At 39.0% G+C, this 24,186-nt stretch overlaps 2 protein-coding genes across 2 annotated transcripts; one reads left to right on the top strand and one right to left on the bottom strand.

Moving 5' to 3' along the window:
* Window positions 1-1,887: 1,887 nt before the first annotated feature.
* On the bottom strand, window positions 1,888-8,847 carry rex1bd (required for excision 1-B domain containing). The gene is made up of 5 exons (XM_041790526.1): window positions 8,714-8,847; window positions 8,160-8,242; window positions 7,811-8,015; window positions 2,782-2,870; window positions 1,888-2,609 (listed from the first exon to the last, which is right to left on the bottom strand). Exons 1-5 carry the CDS (start codon window positions 8,714-8,716, stop codon window positions 2,537-2,539), a joined length of 453 nt encoding a protein of 150 aa, XP_041646460.1. The 5' UTR covers window positions 8,717-8,847; the 3' UTR covers window positions 1,888-2,536.
* Window positions 8,848-12,531: 3,684 nt separating this feature from the next.
* Window positions 12,532-16,947, top strand: fam78bb (family with sequence similarity 78 member Bb). The gene is made up of 2 exons (XM_041792179.1): window positions 12,532-12,908; window positions 16,425-16,947. Exons 1-2 carry the CDS (start codon window positions 12,532-12,534, stop codon window positions 16,945-16,947), a joined length of 900 nt encoding a protein of 299 aa, XP_041648113.1.
* The last annotated feature ends 7,239 nt before the right edge of the window (window positions 16,948-24,186 follow it).

Raw genomic sequence — 24,186 nt, 5'->3', positions numbered from 1 at the left:
GTGTCGGACTGCACCATCCATCACTGTTTGAGCCAAAGTGGACTTAATGGAGGATGACAGAGGAAGACTTCACTGTTAAAAGCAAATCATTAAAACGCCAGGATGGAATTTGCCAAAATGCATACAGACAAGCCACAAAGCTTCTGGGAGAATGTCCTGTGGAGAAATGAGACAAAACTGGAGCTTTTTGGCAAGTCATATCATCTCTATGTTCACAGATGCAGAAATGAAGTAAACAAAGAAAACACTGTACCTACTGTGAATCATGGAGGAGGCTCGGTTATGTTCTGGGGCTGCTTTGCTGCATCTGGCACAGAGTGTCTTGAATCTGTGTAGGGTACAATGAAATCCCAAGACTATCAAGCCATTCTGGAGCAAAATGTGTTGCCCAGTGTCAGAAAGCTTGGTCTCAGTCACAGGTCATGGGCCCTCCAACAGGATGATGACCCAAAACACAACTAAAAACACCCAAGAATGGCTAAAACAAAACATTGGACTATTCTGACGTTGGATTCTGTGAACTCTGATCTAAATCCTATTGAACATCTGTGGAAGGAGCTGAAACATGCAGTCTGGAGAAGGCATCCTTCAAACCTTGGACAATTGGAGCAGTACAAAATATTGAGGGTATCATCAATTCTGCTCAGGCCAGTTGAACCACAATTCAAACGCAATGTCTGATTTTCATTAGTTAATTTTCAGTACATTTATATTTGTCATTACTTTTGTCAGTTTCAAGTTATTTCAGTGACCCTTGTGCGTTTTTCTTTATCAGAGGAGTGCCAACAATTTTGTCCACATTTGTATGCAAAGCCTCCACCCATCCAGTTTATACCAATCTCATTGCATTAAGAAAATATTCAGATCCCCTTTACTTTTTTCATTTGTTTATGTTAGCCCTGATGCTATGGTTGAAAAAAAAATCATTTTATTCTCATTAATCTACACTCTGCTGTGTTAAATCAATGACAGGGCTGTCTTACAGAAAAAATCAACCAGGCACACTCTCATGAACTCCTATGGACAATTTAGTCAACGATCAACCAACCTGTCTTCGGACTGTGGAATGAAGCCGGAGTGTCCAGAGAGAACTCATGCATGCACGGGGAGAAAATGCAAACTCCATACAGACAGACCCCTTTACAAATGGACTCAAACCTGGATCCGTCTTGCTGTGAGGCAACAGCTAACTTCCACACCAGTGTCTGGCCCATTTGCAAAAAGACATTTCCCCATTGTTCTGGGTTGATTCAGGAAGTATTTTTGTACAGCAGTGTTTTTGATAGTCATGTTAACAGATATTTTCATAATTCTTTCTTATATTGGAAAATTATTTAAACATTTTTAAGGTACAATTTTAGAGGAAAAGGTGTCATGTTCTGAGATGTATTTATATCTCCCAAGTGATTGTTCCTTATTGAAAATATCCATATTTCAGGTACAGCTGATGAAAACCAAATAACTAACAATAATCGCAACTCAAGAAGCAAGCTGTGTAAAACGTTTTAAGTAGTTCATTCTTGTTGTCTTGCTAAGATGTTTCTAAACCAGTGGTTCTCAGCTGGTAAGGCATCAGGATCAATCACCACCTCCTTAAGAGAAATAACAAATTTGAAAAAACTTCCTACAACTCAAATTTATTTAATAAAACATGGAAAATTAGAACTCAAATGAAACAAAACATATTTGAACAAAAAGCTGAAGGAAATGTTTAAAAGCAAACCATCACAGAAGGATATGCATGCATCCAATTTTACTCCATTTTCCAGAGTCAGCATGGAAATTTGGTAATTTCTCAAGCAACTTTCTCATTATCTCGTCATCATTTGAAACCTAAAAAATACATTGTGAACGAACTATGTCCACTTAGGGCTTCCATACGCAGACTTTTTGCCATGTTTTTTTTTTTTTATTTTTCCCTGATACACATTCACAACCCACTTTTGGGGCCCAACCCACCATTTGAGAACCACTGCTCTGAATCACAGCAGCATACTGATTTATGAAGCATTGAATCGCCATGACTTGATTCATTATACATAAATATACAAATATCTTAGCAGGCTTTTTGTTGAAGGATTTTATATTTCTGTACCTATATATTTAAAATGTGTTTTGTCTAAGTTATATCCTTTCACTGTCTCAAAATAATGTGATGTATAAACAGTAAAAATCAAAAATGTCTTCAAAAGTGTCTTTTTTTAATTTAAAAAATACATTATAAACAAAGAAAACTGGATAGTCCAAAGCATTAATTAACATTTTGACTATTTACACATTTTATCACGAGCGGTCATACTTTTGCTGAGGCGTGCACTAACATGATAGCATTACTACAGATAAAAAACACAGCTGCAGAATGTGAAAAGTCCCCTGGGTGGCATAAGACTGCAGCAGTGAGCAGGGTGGGGCCAGAGGGGGATCGATAAGTGCAGCTGAGGAGTCCAAGATGGCAGTTGCAGCAGAGCCGAGTCGATCCGTCAGTGCTGCTATCGGGTGATGTGAGGGTGGCTTCAGGCCTCCCGGGAGCTGGCTGTCAATCACACTCCTCGGAGTCATACTTAAAGTCCTGCATGATCTCACTCAGAGCCTCTTTGTTCTTGATGATCCTGAAAACAATAAGCAAAAAATGACAGTTTTAGGTACTGTCATGGTTACAAAGTAAAGCCTGAGAAAGAAGAAGGAAGTCCTGCAGCCGGCGGCAGGTTGATAGTGAGTGGACGGGTCAGCAGGGAGTAAGAAAACACAGTTTAACGTAAGGGTGGTAAAAGCTGCTCTTACTCATGCTTGATCTCCTGAATCTTTCCTTGACAGTCCTCCTCCTCGGGGTGATCCTGGGCCCGCTGCCTGGCCAGCTGCAGCTTGGCTGTCTGTTGAGAAGCACATCAGATAAGATTTATGCAAACCATTCATCAAAGGAGGACGTGGGGAGACACAGGAAGGACTCTGGGATAATAGGAGTTTTATTACATCACTGGCTGAAAGGAAGTTGAGGTTATTTTATTAAAGGAGTGTAAAACTTTATAAAAGAGTGCTGCAGATCACCTGTGAACACCAGATGTGTGAGATGTGGAATGTTTGAGAAAGTGAGGGATACTGAAGAGTTAAAATTTTAACACCAAACCTCTTAAATCTTTCAAGCAGTGATGCTGTTGCAGCAGACAGGCCGCAGCTTTCATGTCACTCAAATGTAACAGGCAGTACAAGAACATGTACACAAAACTGAGTATGTTAAAATAAACTAAAATGTTGTCTGGCACAAAAAAGATGCCAACAGATGCAGTGTATCCTTCCCCTCCTAGGACATTTTCAATTAAACATACATAACTTGAGCTCTGAGCAGAAAGAGAACTGAATCTCTTTATGATCTGCATCAGAATTCTGCCCCCTTGTGGAAAAGCTAGGAATTGTACCAAATAAGAACCTGAAGACTCAAATTATATGACATTAATTAGAAACAAAAATGTTAAAAGAGGTAGATTTAAGAGGTTGTTAAGCATCATTAAAAGTAAACACTTCAGTAAAGGAATGCAAACAGTTACAAATGAAACAAATAGAAAATAGTGTTTGAATGCACAAATCGCACAAAACTGAATTAACATGAGTAAAGAAATCCAGAAGATGACTGCCATTGATATTAGTAGTTCCCAAACTGAGGGTCGAAACCACAGCCATTGGGTGAAATTTATGCTGAAAATAAAAAAGATCCTTAATATTCAGATTTTCCCATAACAATTTTTAAATGTGCAAGGCTGTGTGTAACTATGCTTTGACCTCCTCCAGGAACAGTAGAGGTCCCCAGACTCTGGTATCATTATTTTGGAGGTCAGGAGCTGAAAAGTTTGGTAACCCCTGATTTATATCACAGCCCCAAAAGGACTGAAATCATCATTTCATGTTACATTTGTTGTTTTTAACTCTTGTGCCCTCCTTGGGCATTTTTGGCCATTTTTTGCAAGTTTTTTTTTCAACTTGTGATCATTTTGTCAGTTTTACAGCCTGTGGCATGAATTTTAACAGGAACTTCTCTTTCTAGTTGAATTTTTAAAATCCAACATGTTTTACTCTTAAATGTCATTCATACTCTCTCAACAAATTTTGTACCCTCTTTACACCTTCGTGGCCAAAAATGTACACAAAGGATGTGTTTCATGTGTCTTTGAAGAGGTGAGTGTGTAAAAACATGGCTTCCTGCCTTTGCTGTACTCAAAACAAAAACAGTTGTTGGGGAGTATATGCATCTGGCTGCTTCCCTAACGGTAAATGGAGATGAGACATGGGATGGAGACCAGACCTGCTCCTTCTAAGCAGTCCACTCACTGAAAGAGTGATTGGGATCCTTAGGCCTTGTCCACACAGAGACGAAAACCGTTTCAGTATAATTTTAAAGAGGTTTTCCATAAACACGTACGTGTACATTTTTGCCACAAAGGTGTAAAGAGGCTAGTAAATGTTAAAGCTGGGACTGCAAAAAAATACAAGTGCAATCAAATCAATTTTGGTGCTAATCTTTGACCCATCCAAGACTTCTATCAGCACCAAAGCCCCACCTTTCTACTATTAATTTAATGGAAAATAATTCACTTTTTGTGTTTTGTTGCAGAAAAAATGGAAAAAATTCAAATAATCAAACTGGCATTTAAAGGGTTAAAATCTTGAAAATAGTTGAATGTTTAGTAGTTTCTAGCAGGTCTGAAGTTGTTAAAGAGATTTATGAAAAAAAGTAGAAAAAAATATTGATGTATGGTGATTTAATTGCAATATTTCTGTTTGTGTACATTTTTGCCTCAAAGGTGTAAAGTGGGAAGTAAATTTGAGGAGGGCACAAGGGTTAAATTATGTATGAATCTCTTTGATTTATTCCCTCAACTATGCATTTAATTTCACATTAATTTATCTTTTTTTTTCCTACCAGTATCCAATCCAAAATATGAGCTCTAAGTTTCTTTCAAGCCTATTTTACATGTATATCTGGAAAGGTTTCAGCAGACGTTTAAAGTAAAAATCTAAAGACTTTTTAAAACTTTTCTTTTTTTAAGATAACCTTTTGGGCTTTTTGCTTTTATTTTGATAGGGCAGTTGAAGTGAGACAGGAAATATGTAATCTTAAAATCCTTATCAGTTACATGCTTTATTGTCCCTTTTAGCACACTTATGTTAAGTGATGTAAAATAAGTCCACCACTGCTCGTCAATGTCTCATTTTACTTAAAAAACTCACGGACAGTTCAGTGGTCAAGTCAAAAGTCATCTGTACCTTTGGCTATCAAATTTTCACCTTTTTACTGTTACATTGTTTCCTTTTCAGACCATAACAAGTTCCTTTTTCTGTGTTTATGTTCATATTCTCTTCTTCAATCTACAGGAAGTTCTTTATTTCCTTTCAAAATAAAAGCAGGTTTGCATCCAAAGAGGAAGTCCTTTACCCCAGTACACGACAGTAAAAAAAATGACGAGAACATTTTTCTTAAATGCAAAAAGGCGGCAATTGTGAATATCAAAATCAATCCTGATTAACAATAGAAATTCAGAGATTGATCACAAATTGAAATTGTCTGACTGCCCTAGTAAAAACCTTTATTTAGTGTTACTGTCTTGTTTGACAACATTAGCCATAACTGCCCTCATTATTGAAAATGAAACTGTAAGCTGTTGAAGTCTTCATTTAAACTACTTTAAAAACGCACATAAGAGGCACCAGGACGACACAGTCAGTGCAGCTTTTCTTTCAAAATCAGTCGGTGCAAATGTTGTCACTTGCAGAGTATGAGTGATGTCCTCCTCAAAGGTAGTACCAGTGTTGCTTTGCCTTAGCTATCAGGAAGTAAGTGCTAAAGATGATTCAACAAGCAGGTTACAAAGGCTTTGTCAGAGCAGACATATTTTGCCCTGGAACAAACTCTGTGCCTCCCCTTTAATAATTCAGGGCAGTAAGGTTAGGTTAGGTTAGGTAACTTTATTTGCACCTGTAGTTTCAGACATTTTAGGCCTGCAATATCAAAAACTAGATTTCATATATATTTAAACTTTTCAGGTTTGCCAGAAATTAAGTTACATACATTAAACCGTTATTGATCACATTCTAAGTTATACCTGTTCAACTGTTCATTTATGCATACATCTTATCAGCCAATCACATGGCACTTACCAATGCATTTCGGCATGGAGGTATTGTAAAGACGACGTGCTCAGGTTCAAAATAAGCATCAAAATGAGGAAGGGGATTTTAGTGACTTGAAAGTGCCGTGGTTGTTGGTGGTCTGGCAGGCTTTCATGTTGTTTGTAACAAATTCTGACTCTACCATTCGAATGTTGCAGCAGAAATCAAGGACTCATCTGACCAGGGAATGTTTTTCCAATCTTATATTGTCTAGTTTAGATGAGCATGTGTGAACTGTAGTTTGATTTAATCTTCTTTAATGACAAGTGTCACCCAGTGTGGTCTTCTGTTGCTGTAGCCCATCTGCTTCCATGTGGTGTTCAATTAGGGATGCTTTTCTGCATACCTTGATTGTAATGACTGGTTATTTGAGTTACTTTTGTCTTTCTGTAAGCTAAAATCAGTCTGGTCATTCTCCTCTGATCTCTGCCATCAACAAAGCATTTTGGCCCTGAAAGCTGCAGCTCACTTGAAATTTTCTCTTTGCTGGACCATTCTCCCTAGAACCTTGAGATGAGTGTGCATGAATCTCCCAGCAGATCAGTAGTTTATGAAATACTCACACCAGGACATCTGGCACCAACAACCATGGCAGTGAAATGTCCCTTAAATCTGTACATTCTGTGGAGCCAAAGTGAAAATAATGTCTGTAATTTTTGCTGGAATGAAAAATAAAAACTTTAATAACAAAAAAGAAAAAAAAAAGTCCCTTAAACCACATTACTTCCCCATTCTGGTCATTAGTTTGACCTTCAGCTCATTAACTTGACTTTGTCTAAATTCTCAAATGCAATGGTTCCAGTCATGAGATTAACTAATTACATACTTGCATTAATGAGCAGTTGAATAGGTACACTTAAAGTGACTGGCGAGTACGTATTGTTTTAAAAAGAAGAAGTCAATGTGAGTAGCATAAACAGTGGACCATTCCGTACAACAGGCAATACCCTCCTTCCCTCTCTATCTGTTTACATTAATATCATATAACTGCATCTACAATTGCTTCATTTTAACATCATCATCCTTATTTCTATTATTACTAGAGCAGTTGAATTTAATCTAAGGGAAACTCTACACTCTTAAAATCAATAGCAGTTCTCCCTTTTTCATTATCATCCTAGCTTCTAATGCTTGTACTGCATTGCTGTTTTCTATTAATCGTGATTGTTATTGCTTATTCTTAACATATTACTACCATCATTACTGATGTTTTAGTCAAATGCTACAAAATACAAGATATGTTTATTGCCATGACAGCCATACATTTGGGTTCTATTTGTTGGTTCTTTCGTCCCTCTTTCGGCATCCTCCTCTTCTTTCAGCGTGGCTTTGGCAGATGGCTCCTGTCCGTTAAAGGGAAAGCTTCCTCACCACTGTAACGACGCTTAATACTGGTAGTGCTGAACTCATGGAAATTAGCACTGGGTCTTTATAACAATACATCAAAGTGTATGGTCTAGACCTGTTCTCTTAGTAAGTTTCTTTAGATAACATTTATCTAAAGAATCTTAAAAACACTGAAAAGAAGGTGGCGCTATACAAAGAAAAATTGATTGATGATTGAAATCACATTATTTTATACAAGATCATCATCTTGTTATCCATTTCTTTCTGTAGCCAACATTAAACAGAGAGGAGAGTATTTACGTACCAGTTCCAGTTTTTGCTTCTCTTTGCTCTGCAGCTTTTCGATATGCTCAGAGAGGTCTGGTCGGTCAAACTCATAATGCAGCTTTCTCTTGATCTCCAGCACCTCCGTGGAGATGCCGCAGAAGGCTTGTGTTATCTCGTGCACCAGCTGCCTGTAGTGGTCGAAGTCATATTGGGGCCCTGTCCTTAAATATGCCTCATGACCTCTGGAAGGAAGCAAACAGTGAAACAACAGGTAAAAGAAAACACAAGCAGGAGTGAATTAGAGTTAAGATGATATGCTGACAGGAGGGAACAAAATGTGGAATTATGTTACGTTAAATATACTGACTTAAAGGGTACAAACTTACTCCTCGAAGAGTCGATAGGTCTCTACTCGCTCAGATTGAAGGTGATAAAATCTTTGGATCAGAGCTTTGAAGTCTGTAGGGACCTACAGGGAATAATTAAGGTTAACATGTGTCATAAAAAATGAACATAATACCAATTTAATCAATCTACATAAGACAACATTTATTCATAGTTTGCTCGCCACTTTATTCCACACCCTCTAACTGAAAATAGTTAAGCTTACAATATATTAGTATCCATGATATAAAGGTTTAATGCTTTGGTTTAGGATCTTTAATCTGTGATGTCCTACACTAAATGGTTATGGGTAGACATGAAACGATAACAGAGAAATCCTATTTACTTTAGTAAAGCTTGGAATGTAATTAAGACTAGTTGCGTCTTCATTTAGCATGACATTAAAGATTTCAAGCAGCTCACTAATCCTGACAGCCAAAGCAACTTCAACAACACTAACAGAGTTAGCATTAGCTTGCCTTACCTTAGCACTTGTATATGTACTGTTTTTCAGGCTCGTCGGTATTTAAATGTAGCGTAACGGTCAGATACTCACCATGATTACCTCTTCGATAATACACACTTCAAATTTATACAGTGTATAACAATGACATGTTAAGATTGTCAACACGGGACTTCGGTCTCGATCTGTTTGAGTGTGTGAATCATGAGGCAGGCTTTCCTGCTAACCGGAAGTGATGAAGCATAATGTGCTACCATTTTGGTCTTCAAAATAAAAGTCACGTTAATCATCAGCTGAAAGTATGAAATGCCTTATGTTGTTGTAAATTTTCAATTTCAGAAAAGGCAAAAAATGATCAGCTAAGTGCTAAACTGTGACAACTTTTTAAGATTTTTTCTGTCTGAAATGTTTTGTAGCCTATGCCTGTGATTGTTTTCGAGATAGAAAGCATTTTAAACAACAACGCTAATTAATTCATTTATATAGTTTAATTTATTTATTTATATATAATATGGCTGCTCATTTTTTGCTATTTAGGTTGAGTGTAAAGTTAAAATTATAGGTCTGTGAATTGTTATGACATCTTGCAGAAAAAAATGCATGTTTTCATAGTTGTGATATCAGTGTGGATTATCCATTACTGCTATAAATCTATGCGATATGTAGTAAAGAGTCAGCTGCAGTGTGAGTCAATCAGTTTAGTGCCAGGTGTGAGTGATTTTTCCTGATTGAGGTCAGGTGGGGCAAACTTATATACACTCTCACGTTGCAGCAATCTGTGCTGACTCATTATCTCACCTTCAGAGAAACCCAGGAGCTCTCTGGCTTTTCTTGTGTGTGTGATTGAATGTGAGAGTGTGCATAAACATTTCTGAAACTTTGGAGGAGAATTCTCAGTTATAACAGTCGCCTGAAGATCATTGTGTGTCAGTGCTGAGTGCTTTTACACTGCATTTCTTGTGTTCCTTTTTTCACACCAGCTTTGTGGCCCTTTGCATTTTCATTTTATAGTTTTCTTAATCTCCCAAGTTGTTTTAGCTGTTGTCAGCTACATAACAACTGTGGTTTAAAATCATAAATATTTTCATGTTTCATTTAACCACACAGTAATCCACCAATTCATTGTTTCAATATGCCCCTAGGACTCAACCTAACAATAATTTTCTTTTAATTGTTTGTATTTGATATATTTGTAAGTTGACCTTGAGTGTCATGAAAGGCCCCTATAAATAACATAAGTGTTATTATCTTTGATATTTCAATTATTTTATTTGCTAAGTGTGATGCATCTTTTTATGCTCTTATTGACATAGATTTTATTTTTTTTCAGTCTGTAAAACACTTTGAATTGCCTTATATATGACTGGTATTCTATAAGTGCCATATGAAGAAATTTCAGGGGGTTTTTTCGGTGCTTGGACTTTACTATTTGGGCCAGGGGTCCACCCCTGGGAATTTATTAGATAATACTTATTTTTTATGTTTTTTATTCTCTTATTTAGATTCAAAGTGCATGTCTTAATCAGTGAAAGTGACTAAAGAAATACACCTCACATGACTACATCACAAAGCCCTGCCTGCCTTCAGTAAAACCATAGGGGGAGTGTTGGGTGCACAGACAACCCTAAGCTGTTTGGTAAGACATGCCAAAGTGACTGAAATCGATTAATGTTCTTTTCACAAGTTTGTTGCTGATAAAAAGGTTCTTTGCTCTGTTGTAAGTCCTCAGTGTATCTTACTTGTGAATATGAAGGTATGTAAGAAGAACTAGGTGGATTTTGCCATTCAGAGGTGGACTTGCAATATGTTTCGGGTTGTTGTCCTGCTGCATCACCAAAGTGTGCTTGAGCTTGAGGTCATGAACTGGTGGCTGGATATTCTCCTTCAGGATTTTCTGGTAGACAGCAGAATTCATGGTTCCATCAATTATGGCAAGACATTCAGGTCCTGAAGCAGCAAAGCAGTTTCAGACCGTCACACAATGATAATGTTTTTGTGAAATGCTGTGATATTTTTATGCCAGATGTAACGGACCACACACCTTCCAAAAAGTTCAACTTTTGTCTCGTCAGTATACAGAATATTTCCTCAAAAGTCTTGGAGATCATCAAGATGTTTTTGTCAAATGTTAGACGAGCCTTTGTCTTCTTTTTGGTCAGCAGTGTTTTTTTTTGCCTTGGAACTATGGATTCCATTTTTGCCCAGTTTCTTTCTTATTGTTGAATCATAAACACCGACCCTATCTGAGTGAAGTGAGGCCTGCAGGTTTTAAGATGTCTTTCTGGGTTCTTTTGTGAATCCCTGGATGAGTCATTGATGTGCTTTTGGAGTAATTTTGGCTGGCCGGCCACTCCTGGGAAGGTTCACCAATGTTCCAAGTTTTCTCCGTTTGTGGATAATTGCTCTCACGTGGTTCGCTGAGTCCAAAAGCCTTAGAAATGGCTTTGTGCTTTGTGTGTACATGTGTTGCTTTAAGAGATCTTTTAGCATACTTCTCTTTGTCAGATAGGTTCTATTTAAGGGATTTCTTGATTCAGTAGGCCTGGGTTTGGATGTTGAAACTCAACTCAGCTTTCCAAAAATCGCTGTTGATCACAGTCAATCATGATTTAACAAAGTGGCAATCACTTTTTCACACAGGGCTGGGTGGGTTTGAATGTTTTCTTCCTTTAATAAATTAAATCATCATTTAAAACAACTAAATTTTGTATCTACATGGGTTTGCTTTATTGAATATTAAAATTTGTTTGATGGTCTGAAGCATGTAAGTGTGATTAAAATGCAAAATAAAATAGTCAGGAAGTGGGAAAATACTTTTTACAGCACTGTAATTTTGTCCAGACTAGGACAGGTTGTAGCCTTCTTGATGTTTTTCAATACAAATTTCACACCTTTATTTTCTAAATAAGATAATTACAACACAGGATTGTTAAAATGCGTACAAAAGCGTTGCAGCCCCTCTGAAACATGCATGAGGAGCCTACCTTGAACTTGTCAGATGTGTTTATGCTGTTGGGAAAGTATCATTTCAATATGGAGGAAGGAGGTCGTAAAGCTACTACTGTGCAGACGCGGGCACTCCTACGCCTTCAGTGTCCCTCCGCCGCTCATTGGTCCATCCAGCATCTTCAGCACCACGCAGCTGAACAGCGACACTCAGCCATGCAGCCTTCAGAGGAGGATGCCGAGCGGCGGTTTCTGCCCTCCACAGCTACTGTCACTCTGTTTATTTGATCTTTTTCAGCCTCGGTGACATTTGCTATCAGCATTAACCAAACAGTTTCAGTCGTTTTGTTTGCAGCTCATTTTCTGCCTCGTCTTCAGCGGAAGCGACCCGCCTGTGTCGTCTAAACCGTGCAGGAGGACGAAGCTGTTTTTCCCGTCACTGATGCTCCCATGTCTGCCTCGTTTCCCCGGGTTTCCCTCCACATGAGTCGGCAGGTATGACGGACGGTAACGCCGCCGCTCCGGTTCCAGGCAGCAGCAGAAGCAGCGTCTCATGTACCACAGCGCCGCATCGACGAGCCTCACCGCCCGACCACCGGGTCCCTCTGCCGGCGCCCCGGTGTCCGCCGGTCCTCTTCTGACATGACAGCTCCGGGAAGGAAAAAGAGGATCAAAGGTTACGGGCTGGGGGTCCGAGCAGGAGACAACACAGGGTGGATCTTTAAGGGAAGGGATAACACAATCACACCTGCATCTGAGATTTAGCCTACCTTTTTAATCCCTGCGGGCTGTTTTTCTTGAGGGGGGTCAGGGCGAGGGGATAGTCTCTGGAGCTGGTGTGTGTGTATCCAAGTGGAACAAACTAGATCCAGGGGGCCACCTGTCCCCTGTCCTGAAGCCTTAACGTGTCTCTGATTCGGGCCTACAGAGTGGTAGCACCCACCTTTGCCTTACAGTTTCCTCTGATGCACGGCCTCATAGTTCTGGTGGTGGTCCAGTCCCGGTCAGCAGCGCTGCTCCACAGGCCTGTCAGGCTCACTTGGCTGCTCCTGACCATCACCTTCACCTGCACCGCCATGGGCTGCATCCAGAGCATAGCCTGTAACAAGTCGCGGATCAAACGGGAGAACATCGTGGTGTACGACCTGTCCGCCACCATAGACCACTGCCCCACTGTCATCGAGGAGAACTCGCCCATTGTGCTGCGGTACAAGACGCCCTATTTCAAAGCCTCCGCGCGGATTGTCATGCCCCCGATCCCGCGCAACGAGACCTGGGTGGTGGGCTGGATTCAGGCTTGCACCCAGATGGAATTTTACAACACGTATGGAGACGTCGGAATGTGAGTTCCCACATCTGTCACCTCACCTGTGTACCCATAACACCCCTGTGACGTCACATACCAGAGAGTGAGGGTTTGCATGCTTGTCCACACTTTGTGCACCACACTGAGTTTGCAGAGGAGCATTTGTGCACGCAGCAGGTTAACTGTGCTTGTCAACCTCCTTCATTCAAACGCCCACTGACAGATACTGTTCCTGTGACTTTGGCACCTAAATAGAAAAGCTGCTATTAAAGGAGCTAAACAACAGGCCATACACTCACGCTCAATGGAGACATGTCCACCCCTGCACCCCCGCAACACACAAACATACTGTACACACACATATCTGGAGGGCATATGTGAGGGGGTGTTTAATCCGGCTGGGTTTACGAGTGGGTGTAGGGGTGTGAGGATGGGGTTTACGGGATGTTGTGGCATCAGATTGGGCTTAAAAGCACAACACATAAATGGAAGGAGGCCACCAGATGACAATAACTGCTGGGTACAACAAAGAGATGACGGTAATCCTCTTCTGAACCACTAGATATCATTTACAGGCGCCTGTTACTGTCTCACTGTATGCTGGTCTGGAGATGAATTATAAAGCCTAGTAAGTCAACATAATCCCAACAAGACTCTATGTGGATGAAAAGTCCAGTTTATTAGAAAAGTTGTAATAGTTGAACATCCACCTCTCCCAAGTTGACTTCTCATTTGTTCCTGCTAACAACTTATAATCTGTTATTCTTTCTAATTAAGCATTAAGGTAAAAAAAAAAGCCTTTACAGTTTTCAAGAGCTGATGGTAATATTACTTGACTGAGATATAAAATGGTTCCATAGTTAAATAAAGTAGAAGAGAAATTAAATCCACAAATCACAACCCAAATTTCTTCAATTCTTCAATCACAATCAGATGTCTTTAATGAGAAACAGAAATTTGGGCTTAAGATGGAACAAAACGTGACAGAACAAAGGGATGGAGTTATATCACTCAAAAGCACACATTTTTTTGCCACACACTTTTTCCCGACACACATCTGTGACCCACTGAAAATGGCCTTATGACCCACTTTTGGGTCCCAATCCACTAGTTGAAAACCAATTTCAAAATATCTTACAATATAGTCATATAGCAACCAAAGATAAAAGGTAGACAGATTAAGTGATGATTAGAGGTGAGAGTTACAGTTACACTGTACAGCCGAACAGTAAAAGGTTGTTAAAAAAATTGAATTTCTTTCAGCTCTATTTTCCTGTGCTGACTGAACATATTTGTGGTTTGAAGTAAACAGCACTCAATCATTTAAACTATTGTTTGGAATTGTACTAAAATTATTCTACAATCATCCCTTAATCTGCATAGTTTTCCCAGAATGCCTTAGTCCTTAGACAGTTTTGCACCATGAGTGGAGCTATCAACTCACTTAGAGAAGTCCTGACTGTGGGGACTCTGCTTAACATGACAAGGATAGTTAACTAAACTCTATAGAAGGAAGAACACTCTCTATGCCAAGTGCACATATCATCATAGTGTACTATGAGACTTACCAGTTGGAGGTGCTTTAATAAATGAGTTGTGGTAACAATAAAATCTGAAACAGCGATTTAAGTCCTATATTTCTGAACTGAGAGGATGCACTTTTTAGCTACGTAAACAGTACTCCATCACTTTAAGTGTTTTATTCTAACTGTCCTTAATTACTTTTACAATCATTGCTTAATCAACAGTTTGCCCAAAATGCCTTTGGGCATTAGACACATTTGTACCATGAGTGAAGTCACCGACCCAGTTAGACAATATCCTCCATAGGAATCATCATAATATTCTGTGGACAGTATTCTGGATGTCGGAAGAGGACCTTCTGGTTCAGTGTGCATCTTTGAGTTATTGTTATCTGTGATCAATTTCGTTTGACTATTGTGAGTGACATTAATGTTCAAGATTAAAGTATGTGATAGAATTAAAGGGCAACCGCAGTTAATCAAAACATATAGCTTTATGAAAAACATTCAGATGTTGTTTGAGTTGAATATAAAAGAATTTATAAGTGTAGAAAAGTTTTCATATTGCAGTTTAACTTAAAAATTTAGCTAAACCCAACATAAACATACATGTAAAATTAGGTACAAATAACTTGAAATGGCTAAATACCTGCTACGAAAAAAAAATACTGTTACTTCAGTTAAAAATTACTTTAAATTCTTATGTAAACAGTTGTCTAATGTTTTGAGTTCTTTTAACTATTCAGGGGTGTGTGATTTAGATATTTTAGCTTGAGTCTACTCAAAAATGTATTTACACTACTTAAAAACTTCACTGAAATCAGTTTCAACTAATATTTTGAGTATGTTTTACAGTATACAATACAATATGTGATCTTAAAATGATACGCCAATGATTATTTATTGCAGATATGTACTGCAACATGATCATGTAATGATACATCACCAAAACTCATTAACTGATGATACAAAATTCCCCTATAAGGTAAGATAGGACATAAATAACATTATATTATAATGAAATGTAGTAGAGTACATGAATATATTTTTAATTAGCCTATTTTAACCATTTTATAGACGTTTTACTAATTCTGTCTTCTGTTGTATGACTGCAGAGCACCTTTACAAAAGACATCCCAATCCTCCCCTTAACGCTCACTTAAACCTCAGTCTCTAAATTCACGTTCCCGCGAAGTGCGAGGGCTGTCCCAATTCTCCCGAGAGTTGAGTTGAAGGGCGAGTTTGAAGGCTTTTTTTTTTTTTTTTTTTTTTTTTTTGAGTTTGAAGGCTTTATCTCCCTCAATTTTGAGATGTTCCTGGAGCTCCCTTGGTATTGAGGGTTATCACTCAAAGAAAGATGGCAGTGAAAGCGGGGAAGAAATCAAGCTACAGATGTATATTTCTTTGTTAATAGAGATCCAATAGAGCTCTGTAATGTTATTTTATGGATTGTTTGCCTTTTTGTAGCGTAACATTTACTTTTATTTTTACGATCGTAGGCCAGTAACCGAGTTACAACTGGTGTTTCACGTTAGCCAATGACCGTGTTATACGGTGACTTACAGCTGAATATGTAGCCTACATATATATTCACATACTCAAAAATGTATTCCCACAATTTAAATATATTACTGATATAAATATTATCAATATTTTCCCCCCCACCCTCATTAATGAATCTAAAATTTTAAGTCAAAGTGATTTTTTTTTTGTCTTCACATCAGGACTGATAACTTAGACAATGTCTATTAATGTATGATTGTTCATGTTTAAGTCCATGTTTTGAATAATGCACATTTACTTTTCATTTACGTGCAGATACTATTTGAAGAAAAGTGATTAGTACTATAAAGGTTCAGACCCTGGAGCATACTACAGTGCACTGTTGGGTGTGCTGTAATCTACATCAGGCGCAAACTCCAATGAAAATATTAGTCAGCAGGATTATTTCATTGTTAGGTCATTCACTGGATTTATTAGGAGTAATAAAGTGGATTAACACAGTCTCATCCTGCCTCTCTCCTCTCAGGTCCAGCTGGGAGCTTCCTCAGCTCTGCGAGGGTCTGGTGAGGGCCATCAGCGACTCTGACGGTGTGAGCTACCCCTGGTACGGAAACACAACAGAGACTGTCACCATAGTGGGCCCCACCTCCAAGCCGTCCCGCTTCATTGTAAGCATGAATGACAATTTCTACCCCAGCGTCACCTGGGCCGTGCCGGTCAGTGAATCAAACACACCTTTGCTGACCAACATTAAAAGGGACCAGAGCTTCACCACCTGGCTGGTGGCACTGAACACCACGTCTAGAGAAAAGATCCTGCTTCACACCATCAAGTGGAGGATGAGGGTGGATATAGCCGTGGATCCATCCCTGCCTCTGGGCTCCAGGGCCAGGCTGGTGGGTCGGGTGCACCAGGACCAGCCGAGGGTGCTGACCCGTATGGAGCCCATCCCTCCTAACGCCATGGGAAGGCCCAATGCAAATGATGCCCAGGTTCTGATGTGGAGGCCAAGGAGAGGGCCTCCACTTGTTGTCATACCACCCAAGTAGAGACTCTGAGGGGATTTGATTGGCCATTTGAAAAAAATAAAAAATAAAATAAAAATGGGCCACTTTTGCAGTGCTAACAAGATAATCAGAAGACAAATGAAGGCTGAGTCCTAAACTGTCAATGGCACAATCGTAGTTGCAGCCTTTTTGTATGTAAAATCTTGAGGGGACGACTGCCTTAATACCCCGCTGCTGCCTTTGACGATCCTGAAAGTTTGTTGGTCACTTATTCTGGTGCTGATGAGCTGTTTCAGCCCAGCACAACTGAGCAAAACTTTGAAAATCTGCCATCATTGCTGGGATGTAACACAAACCTGTACTGTAGCTACTCAGGCCCAGAAAAACAGACCCTGTTTAAGAAGGTTTCAGCCTTAATGATGACATAATGCTGGCCTGCTCTGTACTGTACAGCAAAGAGATGTGTAAGAGTGTCAAGTGTTTATGTGTCATACAGGAAAACACTGCTGCAGAGTTTATTCACTACTGAAAAAAAGAAGTTTAAGCTGAAATGTTAAAGGATGATGAGAGTGAGTTTGTAGGCATGTGTGTACGTGTTCGTGGTTGTGTGTTTTCTACAAAGGAGCCCTAGGGTTGGGTCCGGGCTTGCTGCTTTGTCACACCAGACTGCCTCATATAAACACAACAACAAAACACACATACACATGGTGTCCTGCTATAGAGAAGGTCAATTTTTAAAAGCTTAAAGATTGTCAACGTACATGCATCCTCAGAGCTACTTTGTGTTTAACATATCACAGAAAATGTAGACATAGATTTTAGTGACACTCACAGTTTGTGCATTGAGAAGAATCTTAAAAAGAAGCCCTGCAGCAGGATTTTTTTTTTAATCACTTATGGCCAGTTCATCCAAGCTGCAGAGCTTCTCCCTCTCTGCCTTTTTGAAAGCCAGTGATGCCTGTGTTGATGACAGCCTTTAAAAACACATGGTTTTGTCTTTACCGTGACTGCTGTATTCTGATCTAGGGGTAAAAGAGATAAGAAAGGTACCTTACAGATCATCAAATGAGCTTCTTTCATTTGAAAGCAGGGCTATTTATCTACTTTATGTTGTTTGAGAGTGGAGTGAAAGGGGGCTGTATTAATGCTACAAAACTCAAAGGATCGGGTTATGTAAAGTACAAAAAACTTACCTCTTGCAGCATGAAGCCATGCAGATTTTTTGTTCCTTATTTGCTGAAGATTTGAAATATGTCAGTGTAGTTTCTGCCTCCTAAAAATTACAATCTAGATGAGTGAGCTTTTATATCAGGCCACTCCTTTCTCCTAAAACTTAACTTAAAACCTAAAAAGACTAAACCAGAGTCTATAGCCATGCTAGCAGCTCTGTAAGTCTGCATTTCAACACCATAAAACTGACAACTAATGTTTAACACCAACAATGATTACATGCAAAGCTCCTCAGTGGTGAGGCGTCAGGCGTGGATAAGATTTGTCCTGACATACTGAAGACCCTGGACACTGTAGGGCTGTCATGGCTGATATGCCTCTTCAGTGTCAAGTGGAAGTCTGGGACAGTACCTGTGGAGTGGCAGACCAGGGTGGTGGTTCCTAGCTTTAAAAAGAGGGACGAGAGGGTATGCTTGAATAATGAGGGTATCACACTACTCAGGCTCATGGGAAAGTCTACTATAGGGTGCTGGAAAAGAGGCTCCAGCCAATTGTCCAACTTCGGATAAAGGAGGAACAATGCAGATTCTGTCCTGGTCTTGGGACGGTGAACCAGCTCTCTACTCTCACAGGGTCTTTAGTGGGGTCATGTGGGGGTACTGCAGCACGAAAACGGACACGTTCCTGGTGTGTGTTGGCCTCTGCTATGGCTGCCCCATATTTCCAATTCTGTTTGTGATCTTCACAGACAGGATCTCGAGGCACAGCCGGGGGGAGGAGGGCTTTTGGTTTGTTGACCTCAAAATCTCATCTCTTCTTTCTGCAGATGATGTGGTTCTGTTAGCCTCTTCAGCTGGGGACCTTCAGCATGAGCTGGGGCGGTTTGAAGCTGAGTGTGATGCGGTGAGGATAAGGGTCAGCACCATTAAGTCTGAAACCCTTGGTTCTCTGCTGGAAAACGGTGGATTGCCCCCTCTGGGTGGGAAGTGAGTCTTTGCCACAAGTTAAGGAGTTCAAGTATCTGGGGGTCTTGTTCACAAGGGGGGGTAGCATGGGGCATGAGATTGACAGGTGGTCTGGCAGTTTTGCAGATGTCGTACCTGGCCGTTGTGGTGAAGAGCTGAGCTGGAAGGCAAAGTTCTCAATTTACCAATGAATTGTGGTTCCAACCCTCACCTATAGTCATGAGCTTTGGGTAAGGACTGAAAGAATGAGACTGCAGGTTCAAGCGGTTGAAATAAGATACCTCAGGAGGGTGTCTGCACTCAGCCTTAGAGAAAGGGTGAGGAGCTCAGACATCTGGGGGGATTTTGAAGTAGAGCAGCTCCTCCTTTGTCTGTGGCCAGTGGCCAGTTGAGGTGGTTTAGACATCTGATTAGGATTCCTCCTGGTCCCCTCCCTGTGGAGGTCTCCCGGGTGCATCCAACTGGAAGGAAACCCCGGGGTAGACCCAGGATTAACTGGAGGGAGCTGAAGGAAGGCCTTGGAATCCCCCAGGAAAGCTGGAAAATGTTGCTGGGGAGAGGAATGTCTGGGCTGACTTGCTTAGCCTGCTGCAACCATGACCTAGCCTCAAAAAATGGAAGAAAATTGATGGATAGATGAAATGCCTTCATGCTGATGTTTGGCAAGCAAAATACAAACCCAAATTTTAAGCTAACAAACACATTTGACGCTTCATAAACCATAGTCAGGCAGCTAACATTACCATTTAATGACTTGTTATATAATATCCCGGTTAGCTGGCACAAGGCTTAAAGGAATACTTCAACATATTGGCAAATTTGCCCATTGCCATAATTCCTATAGTCTTAGTAATAGGTTCGTTACCTTCAGTTGTTGGTGCAAGGTATTTTTAGATCGCCGCTGCCGAGGTCAGACCTGCTGTGCCAACTCAATGTAAGCAGACGGTATTTTTGGCTTTCCCTCATCAAACTCATCAAATACACAATCCAACAACTCCAAAACGCTCTCATGGACAAGTTGTGACCTGTACATTCACCATGCTATGAAATAATCACGGAAAATTACGAGACGGAGATGTTTTAAAGCTAAATGCAAACCCGGAACTACACTCCAGACATGGCTGCTGCACTGTGTCACTCCGCCCAGTGGTTTACTCAAGAAATAGTTCCGAGCATTTGCTTCATGTGTTGTAATGTTACATAATTATACGTTATTATTTCCCTTTAAGTATCCCTTTAAGATAACGCTTAAATTTGGTAGTGTGACCATTATAAAATAGGAACAGTTACTAACTAATATGTTGGCCAGGAATCTGCTATTTTGCTAGTGAAAATTTAGCTTGGAACTTTATAACAAACATCTTTAAATACAAGGTTTAGCCATAACAGTAGTCAGCTGTTAGCTTTAACAGTAGTTTTTTTTCTAAAGTTGTTTTACATTTAAATTCGACCAAAATATTCCCCCGGATTTTAAACATTGTATTTCTGTAGCCAAACAGCCGAGAAGCAGTGAAGCTATAAAAACTCTCATATAGCTTAACACTAGAAAAAGAGCCATACATTTTAACAGCATTTAAGCTTTAAACCTTTAGGATGACTTCAGATGAAAAATGGTCAGTGTTTAATAATGTTTGGTGAAAACTGATGTGTATAATATTGCTAATTTGAATGTAACTTTTCCAAGCTTTTATAATCCATTTACCTACACTGTATTGTGCAGAGGCAGAAATCTCAAGGACAGATGTCTTTAAACCTCCAAAAATTATGTCCAAATCATCTGCATGGCTTGGTAATGTTAAAAAAATGACAATATATCTATTTTTTGTTCTGTGCTTTTATATTTGGTTAAAGTGACCCTTTAAAGACTGGTGCAGTATTTCGTTTACACAGACATACTGTCTGTTGTGCCATTAAGATGTTCTACAAAACGTGTTTTTATGAAGACTCCCGAGTGAATATGAACACCAGAGTGCAGCTTAAAGAATTCAAGCATTTCACAATCACTTTGAGTCTGAAAATGTTGCTTTTGTATTTGCAGAATGTTCTATATGATGTATTTCTGCTCACACACACTCAGCACACAGTGGGCCGGTGAAACAGGTCGCGCTGAAGTGCTGAGCTGGTCCAGATGAGACAGAGATGAAGAGAGATGGAGGATGTAACCACATCATCTTACCCATGCTGCTCATTACTCCTGGTGCAAACCCAACAAGCCTTCACACACTCACACACATATACACACATTTACAGAAGAGCTGTCAGCATGAGGAGTGATCTCAATCTGTCTTGTGCTGCATCGCAGTAATTCTATGGAGGGTGTACACACTTGGAACATGTAAATTATATTGCGGTATGACTAAAGCATGTTGTTGGGCACACAGCAGCTGACAATCAAGGTAAACATCTGGAGCAGCACTTTGAAATGGAAAAACTAAATAGGTGAAATTCATTGGTCTGTGATTTTATTGGGCAAATTGGGGATTTTTTAAGGTTGAAAAAAAGCGAATACTTTTTCACAAGTTGACCTGAATGAAATACGTTTTAGGCAAAAAAAAAATGTATTTATACTTGACCACAAGGTCGCACAGTCTGCTGTCTGTGTAGGAGGACCTGAAGTGTCTTTTACAGAAACAGATGTGCCTGAGGAGCAGAGGGTAAATCAACATGGGAAATGTGTTTCTGACCAGAGTCTGATGCAGTTGTTGGTTTCACATGGCTGGGTAATGGTGTTTAACAGTGTTATGATATAAAAACATGAATCTCTGGCATCCTTTCTCTCAGACTGTCTTTTGCATGCAGTGTTTTTAAACTCATTAAAACAAATGCCAAAAATAACAGTGCGAATTCATTCCTGTTATGTTGTGTGAACTTCTACAGTGGTGCCAAGTTTTAAATTAGACGAAATAGATACGGAAGTGTGCAAAACTTAATTTGGAGTCAGACATAGAGGGTTTAAATGTTGATAAGTATGACAGGCTGCTAAGAAAATTAATGAATTGAAAACGAACAGTGTAATAATGTTACTGCAGTATGAGTTGTACTTGTGAAACTGTGTGCAAGTTCAGGCAGGAAGGCTGTTCCATATTCATTCAGATTGCTCATCTCTCCCTGTTTCTTCCTGCTCTGGTAATTAGCTGATTATGGGCATGTAGAGCATTATTCACCAATATCTTCATGAGAATTTTCTAAAATTTATTCTTCAGAAAGATAATCCTATGTCATGGCATGTTCTTTAATTGCTGAACTTTTCACACTTTTATTCTTGAATTGATGAACACTATGTCATTGCAAGCTGGAAGATTTGGCACTTTTCCTTAACTAGTTAGCATAGGAAAATCACCCCTTTCATGCCCATGAAAGATCATAAGACTGCAGAGCTGTGTGAAAACACAGAAGGCCCACAGGAGTGAGAAGTAGTGAGACATCAGTAATGTCCAAATTAAAATAAACCATAAAAACAAAAATGAACTGGACTCCAAGTAAAAGAAATACTTAGTTCTAAAGTGGATGTGGAGCTGCTCTTAATTAAACAAAAACAAGAAAAGAAAATGCCATTTTAATCTTTTATTTAGTGTCAGTAGTGGATTGTGCCGGAATCAGATACTACATGCAATGAGCAGCAAACTTAGTTAACACTTTATTTTAGTGGTCCCTAGTTACTTAGAGATCTTATTCACCTAGTAATAAGTGATAACTACTGGCATTTTACCAAGTATTTACCTAGTAATGTTTTAATTATCAAGTAATTCCTTGTAAGATTGCGGCCGATTCTCTTGTAATCGGTTGTTATTTTTCCTTACCCTAACCCTTAAAATATTGTGGCAGTTCTCTTGGAGTTAGGTGACATTTTACCAAGTAATTTCCTAGAAATAAAGTCATTTTCTAAAGAAGTTGCTTGATATTCCCAGTAAATTTATTTATTTTATTCCACTTAATTAAAGTGAGTCCTTCCTAAATAATTTACAAGTATTTTTTACAGTGAAGGTTAGGGGGTAAGGGTTAGGGTGAAATACCAACAAATTATCAGAGAATAGCCACTATACTTGATATTTAACACATTATTACTAGGTAAAAGCTTCCTTGATATCACCAAGTTTTGACGTGGCAAATTACAAACTTATTACAAACGTATATTTTGATGAAATTGCTGGGTAATAACGGCTCACTAACATAAAGCGCTATCCAGCCTTTTTTCCCAAACAAGTAGGATTTGATGGAACCCTACATTTCACATAAAAACTGATGCTGCTAAATGATGACACATAATTTGAGCACATTAAAGTGCTCATACGTGAAGGTAGATCTTAATTGTTTAAATAGAGGTTTATGAAAAAATTTAAATTTTAATTATTTCACAGTTCAGATCAAACATCTGGTTATATTCAAAGTTGACCATTTTTAAATCATGTATTTATACGTTATCTCATAGAAGGGGTGGACAGTAACTATTGCCATTGACTCAAATTACTGCAATTGAGTTGCATTTTTGTGTACTTGTACATTTTTTAAGGTAGTTTGAGAAATTAGTTATTTTACTTCTACTTGAACATATTTTGGAGGAAGTACTGACCCTAGGAATTTTAAAAAGTATCAAGTACTGAGTAAAAAATAAACATTAAATGCCAAAACAGGAAGGTCCAAGCTTTCTGTCACACCTTATAATAAACACCCTGGTTAGAGATTCATACTCTCTTGTTATTGCACATCAAGGAAAGATCATATTTCACTGTACAATCCCCTTGGGTAGCCAAAAGTAGCTACTCAGTGTTTAGTACTTTGAGTTAACTTTGAATGATCTACTTTTTACTTGTGTATTAACACGTGTATTAGATAGGTTCAAATAAAACCAGATCTTACAGGTTTTATGTTCTCACTCTAGCCACTTCTGATAAAATGTTTCCTTTTTTCTCTAAGGAAGAATGACAATTTTTTCATTATGTATATTTAGTGTAAAATTTCCATCCATTCCTCAATGGTGGATGGTTCCACCTTTAACCATTTCCTATTAAAGCCTTTTTTACTTTCTACAAATAGTACACAAAATAATTTCTTATCATTACAATTCTAATTTTTAAATAATACATCACCAAAGTACAGATTTTCAAATGTAAAGGGAATGTTTACACCATACTGTTTACTTCTACTT

The sequence above is a fragment of the Cheilinus undulatus genome, linkage group 7 (genome assembly GCF_018320785.1).
Source record: "Cheilinus undulatus linkage group 7, ASM1832078v1, whole genome shotgun sequence".
In the NCBI taxonomy this organism is placed as follows: domain Eukaryota; kingdom Metazoa; phylum Chordata; class Actinopteri; order Labriformes; family Labridae; genus Cheilinus; species Cheilinus undulatus.
The sequence above is the reverse complement of the archived record's forward strand: the minus strand, read 5'-3'. Positions and strand labels throughout refer to the sequence as shown.

Bases quoted from the DNA above. Each gene is read 5' to 3' on its own strand.
- fam78bb (XM_041792179.1), top strand. From the start codon at position 12,532: ATGCACGGCCTCATAGTTCTGGTGGTGGTCCAGTCCCGGTCAGCAGCG. The intron at 12,909-16,424 runs GTGAGTTCCCAC...CTCTCCTCTCAG, and splicing joins ACGTATGGAGACGTCGGAAT to GTCCAGCTGGGAGCTTCCTC.
- rex1bd (XM_041790526.1), bottom strand. The intron at 2,871-7,810 runs GTACGTAAATAC...GCTTCTCAACAG, and splicing joins AGAAGCAAAAACTGGAACTG to ACAGCCAAGCTGCAGCTGGC. The intron at 2,610-2,781 runs GTAAGAGCAGCT...TATTGTTTTCAG, and splicing joins ATTCAGGAGATCAAGCATGA to GATCATCAAGAACAAAGAGG.